Source organism: Macaca fascicularis, chromosome 14, assembly GCF_037993035.2.
Source record: "Macaca fascicularis isolate 582-1 chromosome 14, T2T-MFA8v1.1".
Lineage (NCBI taxonomy): Eukaryota > Metazoa > Chordata > Mammalia > Primates > Cercopithecidae > Macaca > Macaca fascicularis.
In genome coordinates, this window is record NC_088388.1 from 6,015,407 (window position 1) to 6,037,352 (window position 21,946).

Sequence of the window (21,946 nt, forward strand, 5' to 3'; positions counted from 1 at the left end):
TTAAGATTTATTGTGTTTAATGGAGACAGTAGAAAGACATCAAGCTAGTATCTGAACATTCATTTGAATCAAATTAAAAATTGTAATGTTTGAGGTTTCTGCCCCACCATCCTCCCAGTAACCTGAAGCTGCCAGCAGGATCTCACCCCTGGTTACCTTTTGAAGACCGCAGTCTCTGTCTTGGCATCTACAGTGAGGCTGAGCGTTTCCTTCATGCCGCCATTCATCACTGTCTCAGTTACCTTGTCTGTACTTTCTGCATCCTCCTCTCCGTCAGAGCTGGCTTCCATGGCCACACTGCCTGGCACTGAAAAGAACACAGCTGATGGTCACACACAGTAAGTCCGAAAAGGAACTGGCACCCCACCACTGTACAAACCCATCTACCCAACGTGACATCTACTGCTCAAAGAAAACAAGAGGGGATGGCTTCTGCCTGCTGTGCCTGGGCCATTCTTGATGGGCATGGACTTCTTAAAGGTGCCCACTAAAGAGGGGTTTCATGGGTTTTCTTTACTAGAGACTAGCAAGTCCCCTACATCCCTCCCAGCTCAGCGTCCACCTCCATACACAGCTTCTCCCAGCAGACACTTGTGCCCCTAACTGTTCCAGTCTGGGGCACAGCAGGCAGTTACACATTCTACCCTCTACTCGCTTGTTCTCCTCAGTTGGGCTCTATTTGCTTTTCTTTGTTTTAAAAATTACTTTCTTGTGGTGTTGCTGGTGGCTCATTTCCTTGTTCTCTAATAGGAAGCCACATAGGTGATAAGCCTGGCCGAGGTGAGGCTTCCTGGATTCAAACATCAACATCACCACTTCCTAGCTGTAGACTACTTGGACGAGGAACCTCGTCTATATAACCTGAGTTTCCTTATCCAGAAAAGGGGGATCAGTGCACCCACTTACAGAACCACTGAGGAATAAAATGTGGGAATCTGTATCAAATGTCCAGGAGAATGACGAAACCGGCATTAGTTAATGGTTTTATTCCTTTCCCTGGCCCCAGGGAAGGAGGGTTCTCACACCCTCTACCTGCACCTCATTTCTTTTTCTAAGAACTCACTCCTTGCGCCCACCTCAAGATTCGTGCCCTCCACATCCTTTCAGTTCCCATCACACTCCCTTTGCTAGCATCCCCCTCCTCCCAAAGCCCTGTCCATCAAGGTGAAAACAGTTCAGAGCCAGTGCAAGGAACACATGTGACTAGGTAGAGTAACAGGAAAACCCACTGGAACTTTAGAGATTCCCAGGACTATTCAATCTGCTTACAGTGGTGAAGTGAAAATAAACAGTCCCATAGCTCTAAACAAACCCAGATACACCCACGTGTTCGAGCAAAGCAAACTCCAAGGAACAACTACACACAGGCTTGGCTGCACACGTCTAATTCCAGTTTTATTCACCCTGGGTACTATGGGCTCAGGCCTTCTTCCCTCTAGACCCCAGTTTCCTAATCTGCATGCTGCATGCCTGGTAACTTAGAGCCCTTACTCTTTCCAGAGTCAGCATGCTGTGCGTCTAGAAGGGCAGGCACAATTTCTTTCATCAGCTGCCCTGTGGACATCAGACCTACCATCTCACTTCCTTGGCTCCACTGGCCCCTGAGCCTGAGAGTCAGGTCTGGTTTGGCAAAGCAGCCATGTGACCCTGCCGTGTGCCCAGGCCTCTCTGCACGCACCTTCTGGCTGCGCTGCCAGAGCAGCCACACTGGGAGTCAGAGGGTCCATAGGTTCAGTGCTGGTTTCCATTTCCACTGGAGAATTACTCCTTAAAGAATCTTTTGTGCTTTCAAAAAAGAGAGACAATTCAGGTATTAGCAGCAGGGAGTGACCCTCAGTTACACCATGATTCACAATAAGCCTTTACAAATAAGTTTCTGTTAGGAGACATTAGCATCTGTGTGAGAGTCACTGGGTTACCAACTCCAACGACACATGGATCTAAGTGTCAGTAGCTGTTTGAAAGAGCAGATGAGTATGGGCAGGGAAATGTTCTGTTAAGCCAGCAGGGCTGTAAGACACGGACTTTGTAGAGCATTCTAGACAGGCTCATCATGTCCCAACCTCTCATCCCACCATAATCACTAGGAGTCTCCCAGAGCTTGAACAGCAAAGACATACATCGTACAATGGCAACTGTATTTATTGCGTTGACTGGTTTTACAAAAACCTTTACTTATTTTGAGCCACACTGCCTGGGAGAGACTGGCCCTCTTAATGATATTTGTTGTTGGAATTGTGGAAACATAGTAAAAAACATCAAACGCCTGAGCAGTAAGGGGTGGGGGCAAGGGAGATCATTACACTTCCTCTTTTATCCTCACTCCCACAAACTCAGAGACGTGCACACAGAGGGTAAAGAGAAGCAAGCTGCTTCAATCACACCCTCAAGTAACCAAAGGCTCTTATCCTCGGGTTATAAACAGACCAAAAAAAGGAGGAGGTGAAATGTATGTCCTGTACTGAAAAGCAGGGTAGATGAAATAACTCATTATTTTGGAGACATTTTTCACAAATCTCACTTGTACCTCTGAGCAGTAACTTAATGCTATTACTACGGTTACTACAAAGCAACATGTGTTTCAGCCTATTTTTTGGTTTGTCTAAGACAGTAACTGTCAGCCCAAAACAGTTTTTCTTCCTATCTTCTGAGTTACCAACGATTGGGAGCCCTTAATTTACAGCGCTGGACTAGCTGCAAGTGAACTATAAGTTCATATTATCTACTGAATTCAAGATCCACTTTGCATTTTCTTGCCACACCCCACACAGAAGTGCTGTGCCTGTCAGGATTTCTTGGCTTCACCTCATTCCTGTTCTCAATTCTGCCCTGACAGCTCTGTGAAGCCAGAAAAGCCCATGGAAATGCATCTTCTGCTGTATCCTGCTAATTTCCTGGGACTGCATCCTCCCAAGCTACTTTGTTCAAGAACTACTCCCATTTCCAATTAATCAGGAGGAAAGGAAAGAAAGATGGTGATTGTGTTTCTTACAACACAGAGCTGTGTCAGTATGCTGATGTTTAATCTTTTTGAGGACAGTATATTCAACCTGGAAGTCAGTCAAGGTGAAGAACACACATTAATAGCAAACACCTGACCATTCCCAGGTCGCCCGTGGAAGGGTGTAGAGACAGCATATGTTCACTCACCTCAGGGAAGACGTGAACTCTGAAAAAGAAGCCCAGCCTGTCTCTTTCGTTGGCATTGGCTCCTCTGTGCTCCAGACGTCAGATCCCACAGAGTCCAGTGGAGCACCGTGGGTAGTTTCCATTGGGACATCAAAGTTAGCTGACCAGTTGGGTGCTAAAAAGAGGGGAGAAATTTTATTTGGAAAACGCTTTAGTTGTTTCATGTCCCACAAGGTATTTATCAAAAACACATTAGCAAAAGAGACTGGAGCTGTGGGAGAAAGACACTCTCACCAATGAGGGCAGGGGTGGGCAGGGCACAGCCACCTGGAGGGCACTCTAACAATGCCCCCACATTCTCAAACCTCCCATTTCTTTCTTTCTTTTTTTTTTTTTTTGAGACCAAGTCTCTTTCTATCGCCCAGGCTGGAGTGCAGTGGCGCAATCTCTGCTCAGCGCAAGCTCCACCTCCCAGGTTCGCACCATTCTCCTGCCTCAGCCTCCTGAGTAGCTGGGACTATAGGTGCCTGCTACCACGTCCGGCTAATTTTTTTGTATTTTTAGTAGAGACAGGGTTTCACTGTGTGAGCCGGGATGGTCTTGATCTCCTGACCTCGTGATCCGCCCACCTTGGCCTCCCAAAGTGCTGGGATTATAGGCGTGAGCCACCACGCCCGGCCTCAAACCTCCCATTTCTTTTTTTTTTTTTTTTTTTTTTTTTTTTTTTTGAGACGGAGTCTCGCTCTGTCGCCCAGGCTGGAGTGCAGTGGCGCCATCTCGGCTCACTGCAAGCTCCGCCTCCCGGGTTCACGCCATTCTCCTGCCTCAGCCTCCCGAGTAGCTGGGACTACAGGCGCCCACAACCGCGCCCGGCTAATTTTTTGTATTTTTAGTAGAGACGGGGTTTCACCGTGGTCTCGATCTCCTGACCTTGTGATCCGCCCGCCTCGGCCTTCCAAAGTGCTGGGATTACAGGCGTGAGCCACCGCGCCCGGCCCAAACCTCCCATTTCTAACTGTTCCAAAAGAAATACTACACAGAGATTCAAAGCTACGTACACAAAGAGGGATTAACGTTAATTTCTTAGTTTTGACAAATGTACCACGGCTATATTCAAACTGGGGGAAGCTAAGTGAAGGATATATGGGGACTTACTATCTTGGCAATGTTTCTATAAATCTAAATTATTCAAAAGTAAAAAGGTTATTTTTCTAAAAAAAAGAACATGTTGGTTATTCAACTCCAATAAGCTAGAAACAACCTTACTGCTTCCTAGTCCAGGTCTGGCCGCCCTTGGCGCACTCTGCGGGCTCACTGCAGTGCGTTGCAGTTAGGCTTCCTAAGTCCTACAGAACCAGGTCTGGCCTCACGCTGAAGCGGCAGGACTTGCTTGGGCACACTTGCAGTCTGTGGGGCTCTCCGTGTTATGCTGCCTGCTGGACAAGTTTGGGTCTAATCTGCAGGTCTCTCTTTAAATGTCACCTCCTCAGACATGTGTCTCTTCTGATGAAGTCAGGTCTCTGTGGATCTGCTCTAACTGCACACCATGCTTTTCCTTCAGAGTGCTGAATCCTCAATTCCTTGCTGGGAACAAGCCGGATATGGGAACCACTGCATTCCATCAGGGATATTATCATAATTAGGAATCTCCAGGTTGCAAGAAGGAATGCTAGGGAACCTGGTATAAGTTATGTAAGGGCTTATCCCAGACACAACTGACTAAGAAGTACCTGTGTAGAATAGAAATGTTCTGATTTTAAAGACAGGCTCGACTGTGACTTTGAGCAAGGTATTTGACTTCATCTGTTTGATTTCATAATGACTATTCACTTAGCAAAAATCAAAGGAAGGCCTGCAGAGAGTAGATATTTAATTAGGGTGCACTCCATGCTTCTTGCCCACTTACCTGTATGAGTGTCGTAGGGCTCCACTGACACTAAGAAGGAATAAATGCTTGAACGTTTGAAAATCTCACCTGAAACCTCCGAAAAGTCAACTTGACAGATATTTGTGCCTGCCCACCGTGTGCAAAGCTCTGGAACCATTCCACCTGAGTTCCACTCTACAACTAAATTATATTACGTACAAATGACTTTTCTGTTATCTCTTTGATAATCTCTTTGAGGAGATTAGCTCCTCAGAGTCCATGTTAACATTTTAAACCATTCTGAACGTCCACAAAACCTCCAAAAGAAGCCACAGAGACTGGTGAAATGGCAGAGGCTCTCTGGGGCAGCCCTGTAGCCCTGAAGCCCTGAGAGAGAATCTTCCCCAACCCTACCCACTTGTGCCTCCAGAGATCTGAAGATGCAAAAGCCGTCTTTCCCAAGGAGCAGAGAAGCAAGAGGCCTGGTTCCCGGCCAATTTAACCCCAGGAGGTAGGCAAACTCGAACCTCATCCAGGGTGCTCACTTCCTCCCTCCTTATTCCTACACCCAGGCCCACAATCACAGCAGCAGCGGCACACAATCCAGCCACGTGTTTGTTTACCTCCCTGTCACTTAACCATACCCAGCCTGCTAAAAGAACCAAATATTCCAGAACGTCATTCAGCCTTCAAACAGAAGGAAATCCTGTATACACCACAGCAGGGATGAACTCTGAAGACATTATGCAAAATAAAACAAACCAGTCACAAAGACAAATACTGTATGATTCCATTTATATGAGAGCCCTAGACTAGACAACCCCAGAGAAACAGAAAGTAGAATGGAGGCTGCTAGGGACTGGGGAAGTAGAAATGAGGAATTGTTTAATGGGTACAGAGTTTTAGTTCAAGACGAAAAAGTTTTAAAGATCTGTCACACAACAGTGTGACTATACTACTGAACTGTACTTTTTTTTTTTTTTTCCCCAGACGGTGTCTTGCTGTCGCCCAGGCTGGAGTGCACAGCACGATCTTGGCTCACTGCAACCTCCACCTCCTGAGTTCAAGCGATTCTCCTGCTTCAGCCTCCCGAGTAGCTGGGACTATGGGTGTTTGCCACCATGTCCAACTTTTTTTTAATTTAATTTTTATTTTTAGTAGAGACAGGGTTTCACCCTGTTGGCCAGGGTGGTCTCAAATTCCTGGCCTTAAGTGATCCGCCGAACTTGGCCTCCAGAAAGCACTGGGATTACAGGCCTGAGCCACTGCACCCAGCCTTGAACTGTACATTAAACAACAACAACAAAACACCCTACAGATGCCAGAGCCAACAGATCAGGGCATCTACCCTGTCTCCTCCTCACACCTCCCTGCTGCCTGGAGCCCATCTCGCAGTTCTCGTTATTTCTCATGTGTAACAACAATCCAATGTCTTCATGGTTCTCCTGTCTCTACTATGCGCTTTCTTGTCCATTTTTTTACTGTTGCCGTGAGTGTCTTGAAACAGATCCAATAATGATCTTCTTAGTCAAATCCTCAGGGGCTCCCTACAACCTTCAGAATACAACTCTTGATCTGGTCTCTGGCCTTAGCTCCTGCCACCTCATCCCCGAGCCATGTGAAACAGCACGTTCTGGGCATTCCGATTAGTTGTTTTCTCTCTCGCAAGGACAAATCCCTACGAGTCCTTCGGCCTCACACCCACCTGCCTCTACGAAGATGCCTAATGGAAGGCTCCCCTCTTCTAGTACCCTGTCACCATTCCCCTGCGCTGCCCATCTGCTTCCCCAGCCGACCCTAAGCCCCTGGAGGCAGAGTCTGTGGCCCATTCGCAGTTACAGGCCTAGCACCTGGCATACAGTAGGAACTTGACAAAGGCATGTTGACTGAAATTGAATTTTATCCCTCACTCCCACAAACTCAGAGACGTGCACACAGAGGGTAAAGAGAAGCAAGCTGCTTCAATCACACCCTCAAGTAACCAAAGGCTTTTATCTTCGGGTTATAAACAGACCAAAAAAAGGAGAAAAGTCCACTTCCTCCTCCTGAGGGTGGGCTGGAAAAGGGGCAGCAGAAAGAAGCTCTCTCTTCTCCCATCCCCAGTTTCCTAATCTGCAATATGTGGCAGTTTGCTGGATGACTGATATGGTCCCATCTAGCCCTGAAGCCACCACAAGGTCCACCCTAGCTGGGCTTCAGCCTCTCGGACTGAACACAAAAAAGGCCTTGCGGGGCAATCAGAGACTGCCCAGGCTTGGGGCAAGCCTCGCTATCGGCCCATAAGGCTCCTTCATGTGAACGTTTGTTTCCCAAACCTTTAGAAGTTTTTAAAGTATTTTTAAAAGGCCAGCTAACTCAAGTCTTCCTAGCAAGGAGCAGGGCATAAGCAAGCACTCAGCTGGACAAGTTTCAAGGCTGTGAGCTTCTGAAATCAACTACGAAGAATGCACTGAAATGCTGGTTAAGCTAAGGCTGCGTCCCCTGGCTGATTCCACTCACGAACCCACACAACACAACCACGTCCTCCTCTTCCCACCAACGCAGGGTCTTTTCCTTCTGCAAGAGCACACGGACAACACAGCCAGGAGGCTGACCTAGCAGCGGGCTCTGTCCTCCAGCCAGACCCACACAGCTGACGTTCACTGCCTACCAGGAAGAGGAGGTACCTTAGCCACAAATGCATGCTGTGCTCCTTCCCTGAAGCTGTCTCTGAAACTTAAAACCTCCAAGAGGAATTCACTTGACAACACGCTTCAACCCAACCACTCCTTCAGAAATCATCTCAGATGCTATGAACTGCTCCTTTGCCAATGTTCACAGTACCTAATTCCAAGACAGGGCAGCTGATGTGAAGAATGAAACCACTTACGTTCACTCAGATCCACCTCCATTTTATCCTCCATGTTAGCACTGCTGGATTCAAACAAGTCTTGCTTTGCTCCATCTTCTTCTTCAGAGTCTGTACTTTCCTCACTGTCTGTACTCCCCGAGCTAAGAAAAAAAAAAGACCAAAGTATTTAACGTTGCTTATCAGCCACCAGCTAAATCCAGAAAATTCTAAGTCACCTAGCAACAAAAGATCCTGTGGTGCTTCAGCAGGATCACATCTGCCTGAGCACCACGTGGTCAGGATGCCCGGGAAGACTCAGCTTTGTGTACGTGCTGCCCAACCTCACACTAAGCCTCCACCGCAGGAGCACGTGGGCTCTGCTTAAAGTGGAGGCCACAATCTAAGAACCACCTTCTCGCAGGGGTGGAGATGTCCATTTCACTGTGGTGTTCATTTGTACTTTCCTAATGACCAACGAGGTTGAGCATCTTTTTAAATGCTTATTTGCCATCCTATATCTTCTTGTCTTTTCACACTTTTGTGCTTTTAAAAAACTGGATTGTCTTTTTCTTGAGTAAAGAGATTTCTTAACTCTACACACAAGTCTTTTACCTAACGTGTCATTTGCAAATGTTTTCTCCCAGTGTGTGGTTTATCGTTTCATTCTATTATAAGTGTCATTTGAAGAGTGAAAATGTTAAATTTTGATGACGTTCAGCTTACTAAAATTATTCTTTTATGGATGGGCGTGGTGGCTCAGGCCTGTAATCTCAGCACTTTGGGAAGCTGACGCGGGCAGACCACCTGAGGTCAAGAGTTCGAGATTAGCCTGGCCAACATGGCGAAACCCCATCTCTACTAAAAATACAAAAATTAGCTGGGTGTGGTGGCGGGTACCTATAATCCCAGCTACTCCAGAGGCTGAGGCAAGAGAATCACTTGAACCCGGGAGGCAGAGGTTGCAGTAAGCTGAGATTATGCCACTGCACTCCAGCCTGGACAATAAGAGCGAAACTCCGTCTCAAAAAAAAAAAAAAAATTATTTTTATGTATTGTGCTTTTGGTGATACATCTAAGAAATCTTTGCCTAACTCAAGGTCACAATGATTTTCTAAGTTTTCTTGTAGAAGTTTTATAGTTTAATGTTTCACATTTGGGTCTAAGATCCATTCTGAGTTAATGTATTATAGTAAGAGGTATGGATCAGTTCACTTTTTTTAATATGGATGCCTGATTGTTCCACACCATTTGTTGAAAAGACTATCCTTTCTCCACTGAATCGCCTTTCGCCTCTATCAAGAGTCAGTTGTCCACATATGTATAAGCCTGTATTTATGGGCTCTCTATTCTGTTCCACTGATCTATGCCCTACCTTCTTGCCCATACCATACTGTTTTAACTATTGAATTTTAAAATAAGGTAGTGTTTCTCCTCCAATTTTGTTGTTCTCTATAAGAGTCGTTTTGGCTATTCTAGATCCTTTTCATTTCCATATGAATTTAAGAAGCAGCTTGTTAATAGCTACAAAAAAGGCTGGAAGGATTTTGTTTGTGTTGAATCTATAGATTCAACCTGGGGAGAGCTGGCAGCTTAGTATTACAATATTGTGTCTTCCTACTTATAAACATTTACCAAGTTGTCTTTATCTCAGAGCTATGCTTTAGGCTTTTCAGCATACAAGTCTTGGACATCCTTTGTCAGATCTGTCCCTACATATTTAAATTTTTTCCCTTTTTAAAAAAATAGAGATAGGGTCTCCCTATGTTCCTTGAGCTGGTCTCGAACTCCTGGGCTCAAGAGATCCTCCTGCCTCGGCCTCCAAAAGTGCTGGGATTGTAGGCAGGAGCCACCTGCCCAGTAATGTTTAATACAGTTAATAGTGTTGGTGCTACTATGAATAGTATTATTTAGTAGTTTCTTTCTCTATCTCTCTCTCTCCCTTTTTTAAGAGATGGGTGTCTATATTGCTCAGGCTAGAATGCAGTGACTATTTACAGGTGTGATCATAGCGTGCTGCAGTCTCAAACTCCTGGGTTCAAGGGATCCTCCTGCCTCAGCCTCCCGAGCAGCTGGGACTACTGACATGCACCACTATGCTTGGCTTGTTTTATCAATTTCAACTGTTCGTTGCAGTATGAAGATGGAAAATTATATTGCTCTTGTATCATGCAGCTTTGCTACAGTCATTTTAATTGTTCTAGTAGTCTTTCTGTAGATTCCAGCATCTTTTTTTTTTTTTTTCCCCCAGACAGAGTCTTGCTCTGTCGCCCAGCCGGATCACCTGAGGTCAGGAGTTTGAGACCAGTCTGGCCAACGTGGTAAAACCCTGTCTCTACTAAAAATACAAAAATTAGCCAGGTCTGGTGGTGGGCGCCTGTAATCCCAGCTACTTGGGAGGCTGAGGCAGGAGAATCACTGGAACCCGGGAGGTGGAGGTTGCAGCGTGCCAAGATCACACCACTGCACTCCAGCCTGGGTGACAGAGCGAGACCCCGTCTCAAAAAAAAAAAAAAAAAAAATGCTGGGGGATTTACCAAAAGTCTTTATGTTACTGATTACTAATTTCATTCCATTTTGGTCAGAAAATGACTTGAACCCTTTGAAATCTGAGACTTGCTTTATGGTCTATCTTGGTAAATATTTCACACACTTGAATGTACATTCTGTGGTTGTTGGGCAGGATTCTTTATAAACAGGCAAGGAGGACAAGTTAGTTGATGGTGGTGTTCAAGTGCTCCACAGCCTTACTGATTTGTACCTACCATTTTATCAGTTACTGAGAGAGGGGTGTTAAAATATTGGCTATCATTGTGGACTGCTCTACTTCTCTTTACAGCTCTACCAGTTTTTCCTCTGTGTATCCTGAAGCTCTGTCATTAGCTTGTGTAGACATTTAAAATTGCGATGTCCTCTTAGAATGAATGGATCCGTTTATCATTATATCTATCACTTTCTTTATCCCTTCCCTTTGAAATCTATTTTGAGATTAATACAGACCTGGCTTTTCTTAGTGTTGACATATCTTTTTCTTTTTTGTGTTTTTATATAGTACTTGTTTCTTTGTATTTAAATCATTTCCCATAGGCAGCATTAATTAGGCCTCATTTTTTATCCAATCTAACCATCTTTTTTTGTTTTTTATCTTGGCTCACTATAGCCTCGACTTCCCAGTAATCCTCCTGCTTCACCTCACAGCAGGCACATGCCACCATGCCCAGCTAATTTTTGTATTTTTTGTAGAGACAGGGTTTTGCCATGTTGCCTACACTGGTCTCAAACTCCTGGGCTCAAGCAGGCCACCTGCCTCGGCCGCCCAAAGTGCTGGGATTCTAGGTGTGAGCCACTGTGCCCAGCCAATCTCTGTCTTTTAAATGAGGGTGTCTGCATCGTTTGTTTCACATGGTTTTTTAGGACTAACTCTATCATCCTGCTGCTCAGTAGTTTTGTTTGTCCAGGCTGCCCTTTGTTCTTTTTCTGTTTTCTTTTGTATTTTATGATTTGATTTTATCTCCTTTGTTGGCTTATTAACAATAACTCTTTGTTATTTTAGTGACTACTTTAGGATTTACAGTATGCACCTTTAACATCACTATCTATCGTGCTCGCTTCGGCAGCACATATACTAACATCACTATCTATCTTCAAGTGACATTATACGCCTCAAACCAAAAACAACCAAAACATCCATCAATAGGAAAATGAATAAACACATTGTAGTGTATCCTCTTAATGGAATATTACCCAGCCCCCGCCCCCCCAAAAATAGAAATGGACTAAAACATTAGACAACATGGATAGCTCTCATATTAATTATGTTGAGTGAAAGAAGCTAGACAAAAAAAGTATAATGTATTGATTTCATTTATATAAAACTCTAGAAAAAGCAAACTAATGGAACAAAAAACAGATGGTTGTGGGGGACAGGAAGGAGGAAGGTATACAAAAGATCATGAGAAGACTTTTTGGGGTGATGGTTAAGTTCATGATGTTGGTTTCATGGATGTATACACATGTTGAAATTTCCACATTGTACAACTGAAATAAATGCAGTTTATGTCAAGTATGCCTCAACAGAGTTGTTAAATAATAAAAGCTGCCTTCTGTCATCAGTGTTCCCTCTGGGTATCAGGTGCCATCTCCCCCAGGACACTGTCTTCCCCGACACACTAAATTCTCTGTGCCTTCCACACATGGTGCTCTGTGAGGCCATACTGTATTACTGTCCTCACACATATTAGTCATGCTGTGGGCAAGGAATCCATTGGTGAATCCACTGAACCTAAGAACCAAAATCTCAGTAAATGATGCCAAACAAGTCTGAGTGGGACTTTATCCAAACGAACAAACAAAAATGCCATGAAGGTATTTTTCTTTTGCTGTCTGGCTCTGGAGCTATAGCAGCTATCTTGTGATCATAGGAGATACATCAACAAGACGAGAGCAGGAATAAATAAAAGATGCCTGGTCTAACAGCCTTATTCAACTCCCTTATCAAGTCTGGACTGCTGAGACAAACACAGCTTCACTTGCTCAAGCCACTGCTGAGTCTGCTATAACCTGTGGCAACAAGCATTCCTACAAGAGGCAACGTAACTGGCAGCGAGAGGTGATGCTGAAGGACTCCCCGGCAAGAGGACTGGATGGCTGGGAGAAGGGATGAGGCAGTTTTACTTTTCAATGCATACTCTTTGATTCCCTTTGAATTTTAGGCCATGTGAAAACATTACTTATTTTAAGTAAATGAATAAAATGAGTAACAATAAATGAAATAAAATTGAAAGTTCAGCCACTGATCAAATACTCCTCTCTCTTAAATATGAAGATTCTGATAATGAATACTCATATAACAAGATCTGTCTGTGTACAGAAGCAACATTTATTTAGGTTCCTGTGATAAGGGTGATTAAAAAAAGGACGGGACTGACCCAGATGTATCAACTGACATGACCCTATCTTCCCCAAATAGATTAACTTTTAAAAACAATTTCCCCTTCCTTTGGGAAGTTTTCCATCTTTTACAAGAAACACCACATAACTGGTGTTGTAATTACTGGTGAGGGAACATTTATTTAGTAAAAGGCACTACGTGACCATGGTTGTCTGACACATTTCCCCTTCGGAAGACGCTGGGTCACAGCATCTCATGAACTGTGTCTAAACACCTGCAGTACTTTCAAGCCGATCACTGTCACACTGGAAGCACCAACTCCCACCAAGCGCATTTCTGGCCTTGACAAAAAAACACTGGTTTCTGGGGTAAACATGTACGTTTGGTGATTACACAATGTACATCTCATGATAATCATTTTCTTTATAGGTTGGCTATAATTACAACTATAACCAACTATCTTTCACCTGGATCGTCTTTGGGATTCTGGTGTGAATGCAATGTGCTTTTCCTCCCATATATCTTCCTCATCAGAGCCACCATCATCAAACTGTTGTATTCTTTCCTTACAACATGCTTCAAACAAGGCAATATTTCCCTAAATAAAAATGAGAGAAAAAAACCAACAAAACAAATTTAAAATCAAGTTATCTTCTCTTAAGCATTACCAATGTAAACTGCATTTTTTCACTGCTTTACAAAATGGTGCCTGTCACATATACCAAAATAAAATATAAACACCTAACGTTAGTTTCTGTGTCCACAGCAAGAATTCCCCTAAAAAAGACTGGGTTTCCCTAAAAAGACTAGCAAAAAGAAGCATAAACCATATCCTCTTTCATCTCGTCAAAGCATCATTGTAATCCCAGGAGCCTCCCCTGTCCTGGAGATGCGGTCCCAGGTCTGTCCTAGCAAGGAAAAGCAATCGTACTTGTTTGCTTTTACTAGTCCAGCTGAGCAGTGATGACCTTCAATGGCTCAAATCAGCAGTTCCTACCTTACTCCATCAGCAAATAAGCCAGTGGTCTCTCATGCTAGTCAACATAAAATCAATAAACTGTCCCCATTCAGATGACATGACTGTCTCGGTGCTTCCACAGAAATGCCTAGTAATGAGGGGCTTGCCCTGACCCAGTCCACATTTCTCTCCTGGCAATACAAAGGAGTCAAAGGCAGTGAGTTGGCGTCAAACTGCAGCCTTCTCTTTGAAGTCAACTGTCTATGCTGCAGTCACAAGTGACCCTGGTTTTATTAGCTGCATCAAGTCATAAACTAGGGCTGCAAAAATCACACACCCACAGGTGCCAGGCAGGTCGTGGGACAGAGTGAAGTATGTAACACCAATTTAGGATTAGGGCTCTAGAGTACAGGGGTCCCAGCATGTGGCATCCACACACAGACTAACCCAATTTTTAACCTCTCATGCACCACACCACTCACAACAGAGGGTTTATACTTACACTTTCATTTGTATTGAGAGTAAAGTTGATGTCTGATACTCGATCAAAAGAAACACTGTGAAAAAAAAAAAAATAGAAGTGTAGGAAGCATTAATTACTATCGGCTCACAGAAACCGTATTTATGAAAGTTTCCAAATTTAAAATATTTACACTATTATCAAAATCTCTCTAAATAAAAAACAAACAGAAACAGCCTTCTTATATTAAATGATGCCAGCTCCCTTGGTATTAATGAATTTATGTAGGATAGGAGGGCTGCAATGGAAGCCTTCTGAGACATAAAGCCTTTGGGACACCCTCAAATCCTTCCTATAAAAGATTTTTAACATCTATGGTAACAACCATGGCTCCATGGGCCATACTAATATAACCAAGAAAAAGGTTATTTGCAAAGAACCAAGTCAAAACATGAAGTATACAAAAGCTGTCAGACACTGAGTTTTCTCCAGGGATAGTCAAACTCATACACAAAATATAGACACCCATGAAATCTTATGCTATAACAAGGTATCATCTAGAAAAGCAAGCAGGGAGTAAAAGAATTCATTGCTTATTAAACGTAAGTTTGAGGAGGAGGTGCTATCTTATGATTCTTAAAAGATCTGTTCTACTAAATCACTAGTCCAAGCATGCAATACAGACTGTAAAGAGATTATAGATCCTAACTAGGAAGATGAAGCAAGAGTCCAGGCACGTGAACATCAAGACACCAAACAGGGACCTGCAGCGTATGGTGTGAAGGCGGTGGATCCTGGCCTCAGTAGAATGTTCCTGGGGTATGGACAGAACATCTTGTGTTCTTGCTCTTTTTTGGTTAAAATGAACCAATTCTCAAGGCAGGTAACAGCCTTCAACTGCTGCTGTTTACAGGGGCACCTCCATTCCACTGTGCCCATACGGCATGTTTATAGCACAATTAAGAGTGTGCTGTAAAAATATTTTGGCTTCTCACATACTGCAAACTGCAATTTGTGACAAACAACAGCCTCCACTGGCTGTGGTTCAAAAAATTATTGAGGATTTACTGCTTCCAAAGACCACAGCAGATACTGGGTGTCTATGGCATAATCGTGTCTCCTGTGACAGTCATCATCCAATATTCAAATACCAGCTGCCTTCCTATTTTTTCTTAAACTGTGTCAATAAGCTATAATATCTATCTCAAAATATTTTGTTTATAAATCTTCCATCCCAATGTCAGATGCTAGACCACCTGTTTTCATTTCTGTTAACCACCTACACATTTTCTACTTGTTAATTCTGTACAGTATCAATAATTCTCATTTCTCTGCTTCTTACCCTGACTGCAGAATGAGTGGTTAGAGTGTCTGGCTCTTGAAAACACCCAAATCTACCTTATGATGAGTCACCTAGAGAAGAGAATACACACAGGGCAGAGCTGTTCCTGCCAACCTGGTCATCTACTGCAACGTGATGCCCCAGTTAAAAACACAGGGATTAATAACTTTATTATTATGGTTATTGTTATTATTGAGACAGTGTCTTCCTGTGTTGCCCAGAGTGGAGTGCAGTGGTGCAATCCTGGCTCAGTTCAACCTCTGCCTCCCAAGTTCAAGTGATTCTCCCACCTCAGCCTCCTCAGAAGCTTGGACTACAGGCACACACACCCAGTCTGGCTATTCTTTTTGTATTTTTAGTAGAGACGGGGTTTTGCCACATTGGCTGGGCTGGTCTTGAACTCCTGACCTCAAGTGATCTGCCTGCCTCGGCCTCCCAAAGTGCTGGGATTACAGGTGTGAGCCACTGCGCCTGGCCAGGATTAAGGACTTTAGATAATACTATTTAACATTAAAAGCTAAAATTAAGAACGGTGACTTGAATTCCTAAAAGTGTAATCTAATAAAAACAGGCTTCTGAGAAAGAGGAGAAACCCTACAGGTGAATGCTGCTTTCTTTGCAGGGATATTGTTTTTTTTTGTTTGTTTGTTTGTTTGGCTCTGTCGCCCAGGCTGGAACGCAATGGCACAACATCTCAGCTTACTACAACCTCTGCCTCCTGGGTTCAAGTGATTCTCCTGCCTCAGCTTACCGAGTAGCTGGGACTACAGGTGCCCGCCACCATAACTGGCTAATTTTTTATATTTTTGGTAAAGATGGGGTTTTGCCATGTTGGCCAGGCTGGTCTTGAACTCCTGACCTCAAGTGATCCGCCTGCATCAGTCTCCCAAAGTGCTGGGATTACAGGTGTGAGCCACTGCACAAGGCCACTGGAGTGTTATTTCAAGTCCTAATTATCCAGTCTCAGGGTCAATCTGCTAGAACTAGAGGAACACTGTGGAGACAGCAGGTTCCTCCCACTCACGAATGAATGCTCAAGACTAATAATCCCGCAGAATCACATATACATCTGCCAAGATCAAGGTTGTGCAAGAGCAAGAGTGAAAACAGAAAAATATACTCACTTGCCAATGTCATCTTGATCTGCAAACTTCTCATCGTTGAAGCCGAACTGGTCAATAAAATTGGACGTCATTTGTTGCATCTGATAATCAGAAAAGGCCTGGCAACCCCAGGACCAGTGACAGTGATATAATGATTCTAATGATATTCTACATACTATTTGCCCATTTGTGTTCCAGAAATCATCTTATTTACATAGCCATAGGGCTTTAAAAGTTGGTGTGTTTTTCTAAAAGAAAAATCAAATAATTTCAGACACAATTTGCCAAAAAAGGAAACGTTTGAAATTTGGTCTACAAATCATTCTAATGCACATGTCACTGTAAGAAACATTATGTGACCACTCTGTCCTCTACTGTGAATTATCTTTAGAGAGAGGTTTGGATTAAGCCTAGCTTGAAGTGATCACATTACATGGAACAGTCTGAAATTATAAGGTGTATCAGTCACCTCTGGACACAACCAACTTTATCCTAAGATCCAACAAGTGGTGACCACCCCCTCCCTCCTTGCCACCTCCTCCACCCCAGTCTACTACAGCAAACCAGAGGAAAACCAACTGATCAACACAAGCATAATCCTAGAAACAAAGTGTTCAGGGACATTTCATTTCTTTTAAAAAAAATTAAGTCTCAGAGGCTGGGAAGAATATAAAACGAAAATAATTTCTATCCTACCTACCTTAAGAAGAGGGTAAATGTTTGACTACTTATCCAAAATCACTCTGAAAAGTCTCTAACACTAGAAGACCCACAGAGGAGCCAGTTCTGTTTCCTTACGTCAAATCTAGAGAGTACCAGACTTGCTTGGGTTTTTAGTTGAAAAATGGAGGGGGGGGCGGTGTTATAAAGGACCCCAGGAAAATGCTGATATTCTAATTTAAAACAAGCAGGCCCAAAGAAGCAAGTGAAATCAGCAAGTATGTTCTTACGTATTAATCAGGAGTAAAGAACATATGAAGACGAACTAGTGCCACCTCCTCATTCTAACCCAAACAATAAATACGGTGACTAGAGCTGCATACAGATGAGACTGCCGTTTTCTACGGGTGAGCCCATGGAGGGCAGAGAGGCGGCTGTTGGCTCAACTGAAGGCATCACTCCCACTGGCACTTGCTGGGAAGGAGGCAGCTGTAACTCAATTAAACCACCTTCTCCTTGGTTCCACAGATGGGCAGAGCCTACAGATTCCACTTTGCAGATGTACACTGCAGAAATGCCTCTACCATTAATTCCTGACTACTTATTCTGGTGGCAGGGAATTATGGCATGGATAATTATTGTAGATACTTTAAAAATAAACCTTATATTAGGCTTTGGAAGGTAGCTATACTGCTTAGGTCTGAAAAAAAGCTCTGTATGTCTAGTTTGACTAGACAGAGAGAACCCAAAACCTCCCTTGTTGCTCATGCAAGACAACGGCACACCCACTGGCCCTCTGCTCACTCCCACTTCCGTGCTGTCCCCTTTCCTGCCCCCAGAGGTGATATTAGATGAGCACAGGGGGGCAGGGAGCAGGGGGCAGCGAGCGACTGGCTGTGGAATGGCCACTTGGTAAGGCATGGAGTGCAAACCAAGGCTGAGCATGGGGGTCTGGCTGAAAGCAGAAGGGTAGGGACAAGTCCTGGGCTGCTGGGCTGAGTTCTGGGCCTATGAATGGACAATATGACAGCCAGCATTAATATTAATTACATCAAAAAGAAATCAGGTCCTCTGAATTGCAGCTTTATCTTTTATGAGGCAAAACAGATGCTCAGTACTTCAAAGATCTGGTAAAGAACCATGAAGTGATTCTGTTGAATAAGCAGCATGAACCATGCTCTGAGTTTATCTACAGATCAGAAATTTGGTCATGCAAGGGAAAAGGTCCCTCCCAATTGTTTTATTTTTCCTCTCAAAAAAAAAAATTTTTTTTAAGAGACAGGGTCTGCTACGTTGCCCAGGCTGGACTCAAACTCCTAGACTCCTACCACCTAGCAATCCTCCTACCTCAGCCTCCAGAGTAGCCAGACTCCAGGTGCAAGCCATCGCAGCTAACTCTCTCAAAATTTTTATACCTCCAGTGATCCTAATGTGATTCTCCTGGGTGTAAAGGGGAAGCAATACTCCCCAAAATGTTGTTATATTTTAAATGATTCAAAAATAGAAAACAAATACTAAATACAAATGTATACATACATACATGTACATACAGAATACATATACAAATATGTATTTATCTATTAATCCATCTGGAGAGATACATAGCAACTGACACAGACACTAGTAACTTCCATGCAATAATGCACAGAAAAAAGAAAAATGATCAAATGTAATCCTCATTAGTTCTAAGTCTATTACAGCTTCTAGCAAAGAACTTCACATATCAAATCTCATTTTTACTAATAAAGCTACCACAGCTTACAAATATACGTAAGTGAAGACTGTTACTGTATTATATTTAAAGGTATATAAAAAGTGCTTTGAACTCTGAGAAACTTGTATCTGGAAAGCACAACATGGCTGTATAATTACTTTTAAAAAGCACACTTTCCTAGTACTGTCATCCTGGCCAAAGTCAGAAACTGTTCAAGTCACTGAGAAGTGAGCCAACCACTTTATTAAGCAAATCTCTTAACAGTAATGCCACCCAGGCAACAGAAACTACTGGTCAACTAAATGAGGCCTGACTGCCGACCAGCACGCCCGTATGTGATGTGAGGTAGAGGGAAATGAGGAGATCAGTGCTTCAGAGCCCATATGCGGCAGTCAGTCTGAATTCTCCAGACATTCCATGGGGGCCTCACCCTCCAAACTTCTATAAGGCAGAATCAGGGAGGTGGGGAGTCAAACACTAGACTTGAGGAGACCAGACGAGGCTAAAGGGAGAAACAAATGGGCAGGGCACAAACGCCTGGAGGCACTCCCCACTGGTGACATGGCTGGGTTACCTGGTTAAATGATCTGCCCTGAGCTCTCTACATTTGGAGACTTTATCAACACGATGCCCAACCTCAAACGTGAACAAGAACTTGAAGTTCAAGTCTACAAACTAATATTCCGATCTTAATGGAGACTATGACGAAACTCTAATAAACTAACCAAGACTTTTTTGCATTCTCAAAATTTTAAGAAGTGCTTTGGAGCACATTTATTTTCAAAATGATACAGATTGGTTTAAACATGCAAAGAAAAATGTACTAGAAGCTTGTCAATCAGAGAAGAGTAATTATTCTTCCACTCTGAAAGGTTCATATGAAGTGGGTAAATTTCGCAAGACTAAGAGCTTGGCAAGGGCTGTTGTAAGTTAGTTTTGTGAATGAAATTGCTTCGTATGCACATGAGCTGTCGGTCAAACAAACAAAATAATGTAAGGAAACTCTCCCCAGAATAGGTATGACCCTGGTACCAGATATCACGAGAAATAAAGGAATCCACTTTCCAAATGCCTAAATTTAACCAAATCTAGACTAAATTGACAGCCCAAAGTTCCAAGTTTATTATTATTACTAGTAAGGTGTTCTTTTTCTTTGTACCTATTTCAACAGGTACAAAATTACCTTGATAATATACATTTGATATCATCAAGCTTCATTCTAGGGGTGGACCAATGTATAGCACTCAGGTTCACGGCCAACTGGGTGGACTATTTCAGTACTCTACAGGTGCTTCAGTGGAGGGAGAGCCCATTGTCAAGGTGCTTCCTGGGACAATCCCAGAGCGCTCTGGGAAAAGGGATGCTTGTAGGCACGAGGGCTCACAATGAGCCATGGTAGGCCACCGCCATGGCCCATGCAGCCTAATAGCAAGCCAAGGCAGGAAGCAATGAGAGCTGCACTCTTTGAGAAGGCACTGTTGCTCAACAGTGCCCCCTATGGACTGGCTACTTCCTGACCCTAACCTCTGGAAATCCGCTGTCAAAGGGCAGAAGTGTCAAGAATCAACAGAGAAGCCAGCCAAATGCTGAAATGCTACACTTCAGACCTATCTGGGAAAGATGAATGCTAAACTGCCTTAGTATTAAAATCAAACAATTGCTTTAGCTCAACCAATACTGGAGTATGACAGGTGTAAGACTTGGAAGTCAAAAGACAGGGCCAGCATAGGCATGAAGCTTCATCTAAGACGAAGCTTAGAGACTAAAAAAAAGAAGCCAAGCAACAACATTCCGTGCTGGGTGGGAAGGTATCCCCGTCAATTCTATCGCTGCACCAAAGCAACATGTAAGCCAAGGCATTCTGGTCCTGGCTAAGGACAACTTCTCCATATGAAAAGCTGATAGCCTGCAAAAGGGCTTCTGTTTTTAACTCCCACACCTAGTAGAGAAGTAAAATCATTTGTCACTTCTCCAAGAACTAACAATGGATGATAAATGAGTACATTTATTATTTATATTGAGGCTTTCCCCCACAAAGATTATAAGTAGGTGATAAAGGGAGATGAAAAATTCAGGGACAGGCAGAGAGGAGTTGCAATGAATTACTTCAACTAAAAATTTACTTTAGATGTAACTATAATAGAACTTACATCAGGGGTAATGGTGACAGTTTACTTTTACTTACATTTTAAACGTCTTATTTCTATTATTTTTACCGGCAGATCTCTACTACACAAATCTTTAAGCAACAACTCAACTACTGTAAAGGTCTGCGTAACAAGCATGTGTGAGATGCCTTAACTATTCAGTTCATTCAAATTTTCTGAAAATGTACTTGACTCATCACTGTTATCAGGTGGAACAATCCCTTGAAACATAATCAATATAAATCTATCTTTCATGTACCCAGCACTTCCTATTTTAAATGCTTTGGCCTAACTAATAAGTAACCCCAAATCACATTCTAATACATAATCTGACTCTGAAGCTGATTCATAAAAGGCAACTAAACTAAGCATTTAAAATAAAAACAAAAAGCAAAGCTTTAGGCGTGACTCACTTGCTGCAAAGAAGAATCCTGTGAGAAACCCGTTTCTTTAAAGTCAATTTCATCATCACTGGATGAATGAATATGGCAGGTTGTAACCTATATGCATAAAAATGTAAAAGACTATTTAACATAGAAACGTTTTGGACATTTGTATCAGCATTTTTATGGAAAAATCACATTTAGTTTTTCTCTCAATGTGTAACAGAAAAAACAAAGTCAGTCACAGTTAAACTGCCAAACCCGCCCAATGTGTCAAGGGCACCCTTCCTTCCCTCGGGCCAGGCTGCTGCCCTGCCGCTCCCTTCTAGTTATTCCACTCCTCACTACTGACATCGCCAGAAAACAGACAAGAAGAGAGGTGAGTTACTCCATTTTAGTGATTTTGATAATCACCTCCAATTAAATGTTTACAAAAGACAAGACAGAAGTAATGGCCCAGATGAA

General features: G+C 43.2%; 1 protein-coding gene across 50 annotated transcripts in view; it reads right to left on the reverse strand.

Annotated features, from left to right (window-relative positions):
* Window positions 1-21,946, reverse strand: part of PPP6R3 (protein phosphatase 6 regulatory subunit 3) — a 159,680-nt gene that overhangs the window by 12,049 nt on the left and 125,685 nt on the right. For 26 of the 50 annotated variants that reach the window (XR_012422963.1, XM_074013004.1, XM_074013016.1 and 23 more), the window contains 8 exons: window positions 21,512-21,598; window positions 16,599-16,696; window positions 14,175-14,229; window positions 13,182-13,312; window positions 7,866-7,987; window positions 3,151-3,304; window positions 1,679-1,785; window positions 157-307 (listed from right to left, as the gene is read on the reverse strand). Coding sequence is in view for 48 of the 50 variants with exons in the window: in XM_074013004.1 (XP_073869105.1) it covers window positions 157-307; window positions 1,679-1,785; window positions 3,151-3,304; window positions 7,866-7,987; window positions 13,182-13,312; window positions 14,175-14,229; window positions 16,599-16,696; window positions 21,512-21,598 (905 nt within the window). In the remaining 2 variants the exon portion in view is untranslated. Of the gene's footprint in view, window positions 1-156; window positions 308-1,678; window positions 1,786-3,150; window positions 3,305-7,865; window positions 7,988-13,181; window positions 13,313-14,174; window positions 14,230-16,598; window positions 16,826-21,511; window positions 21,599-21,946 lie in introns of all 50 variants that reach the window. The other 24 variants (XM_074013010.1, XM_045370622.2, XM_045370614.2 and 21 more) reach the window with 6 other exon arrangements.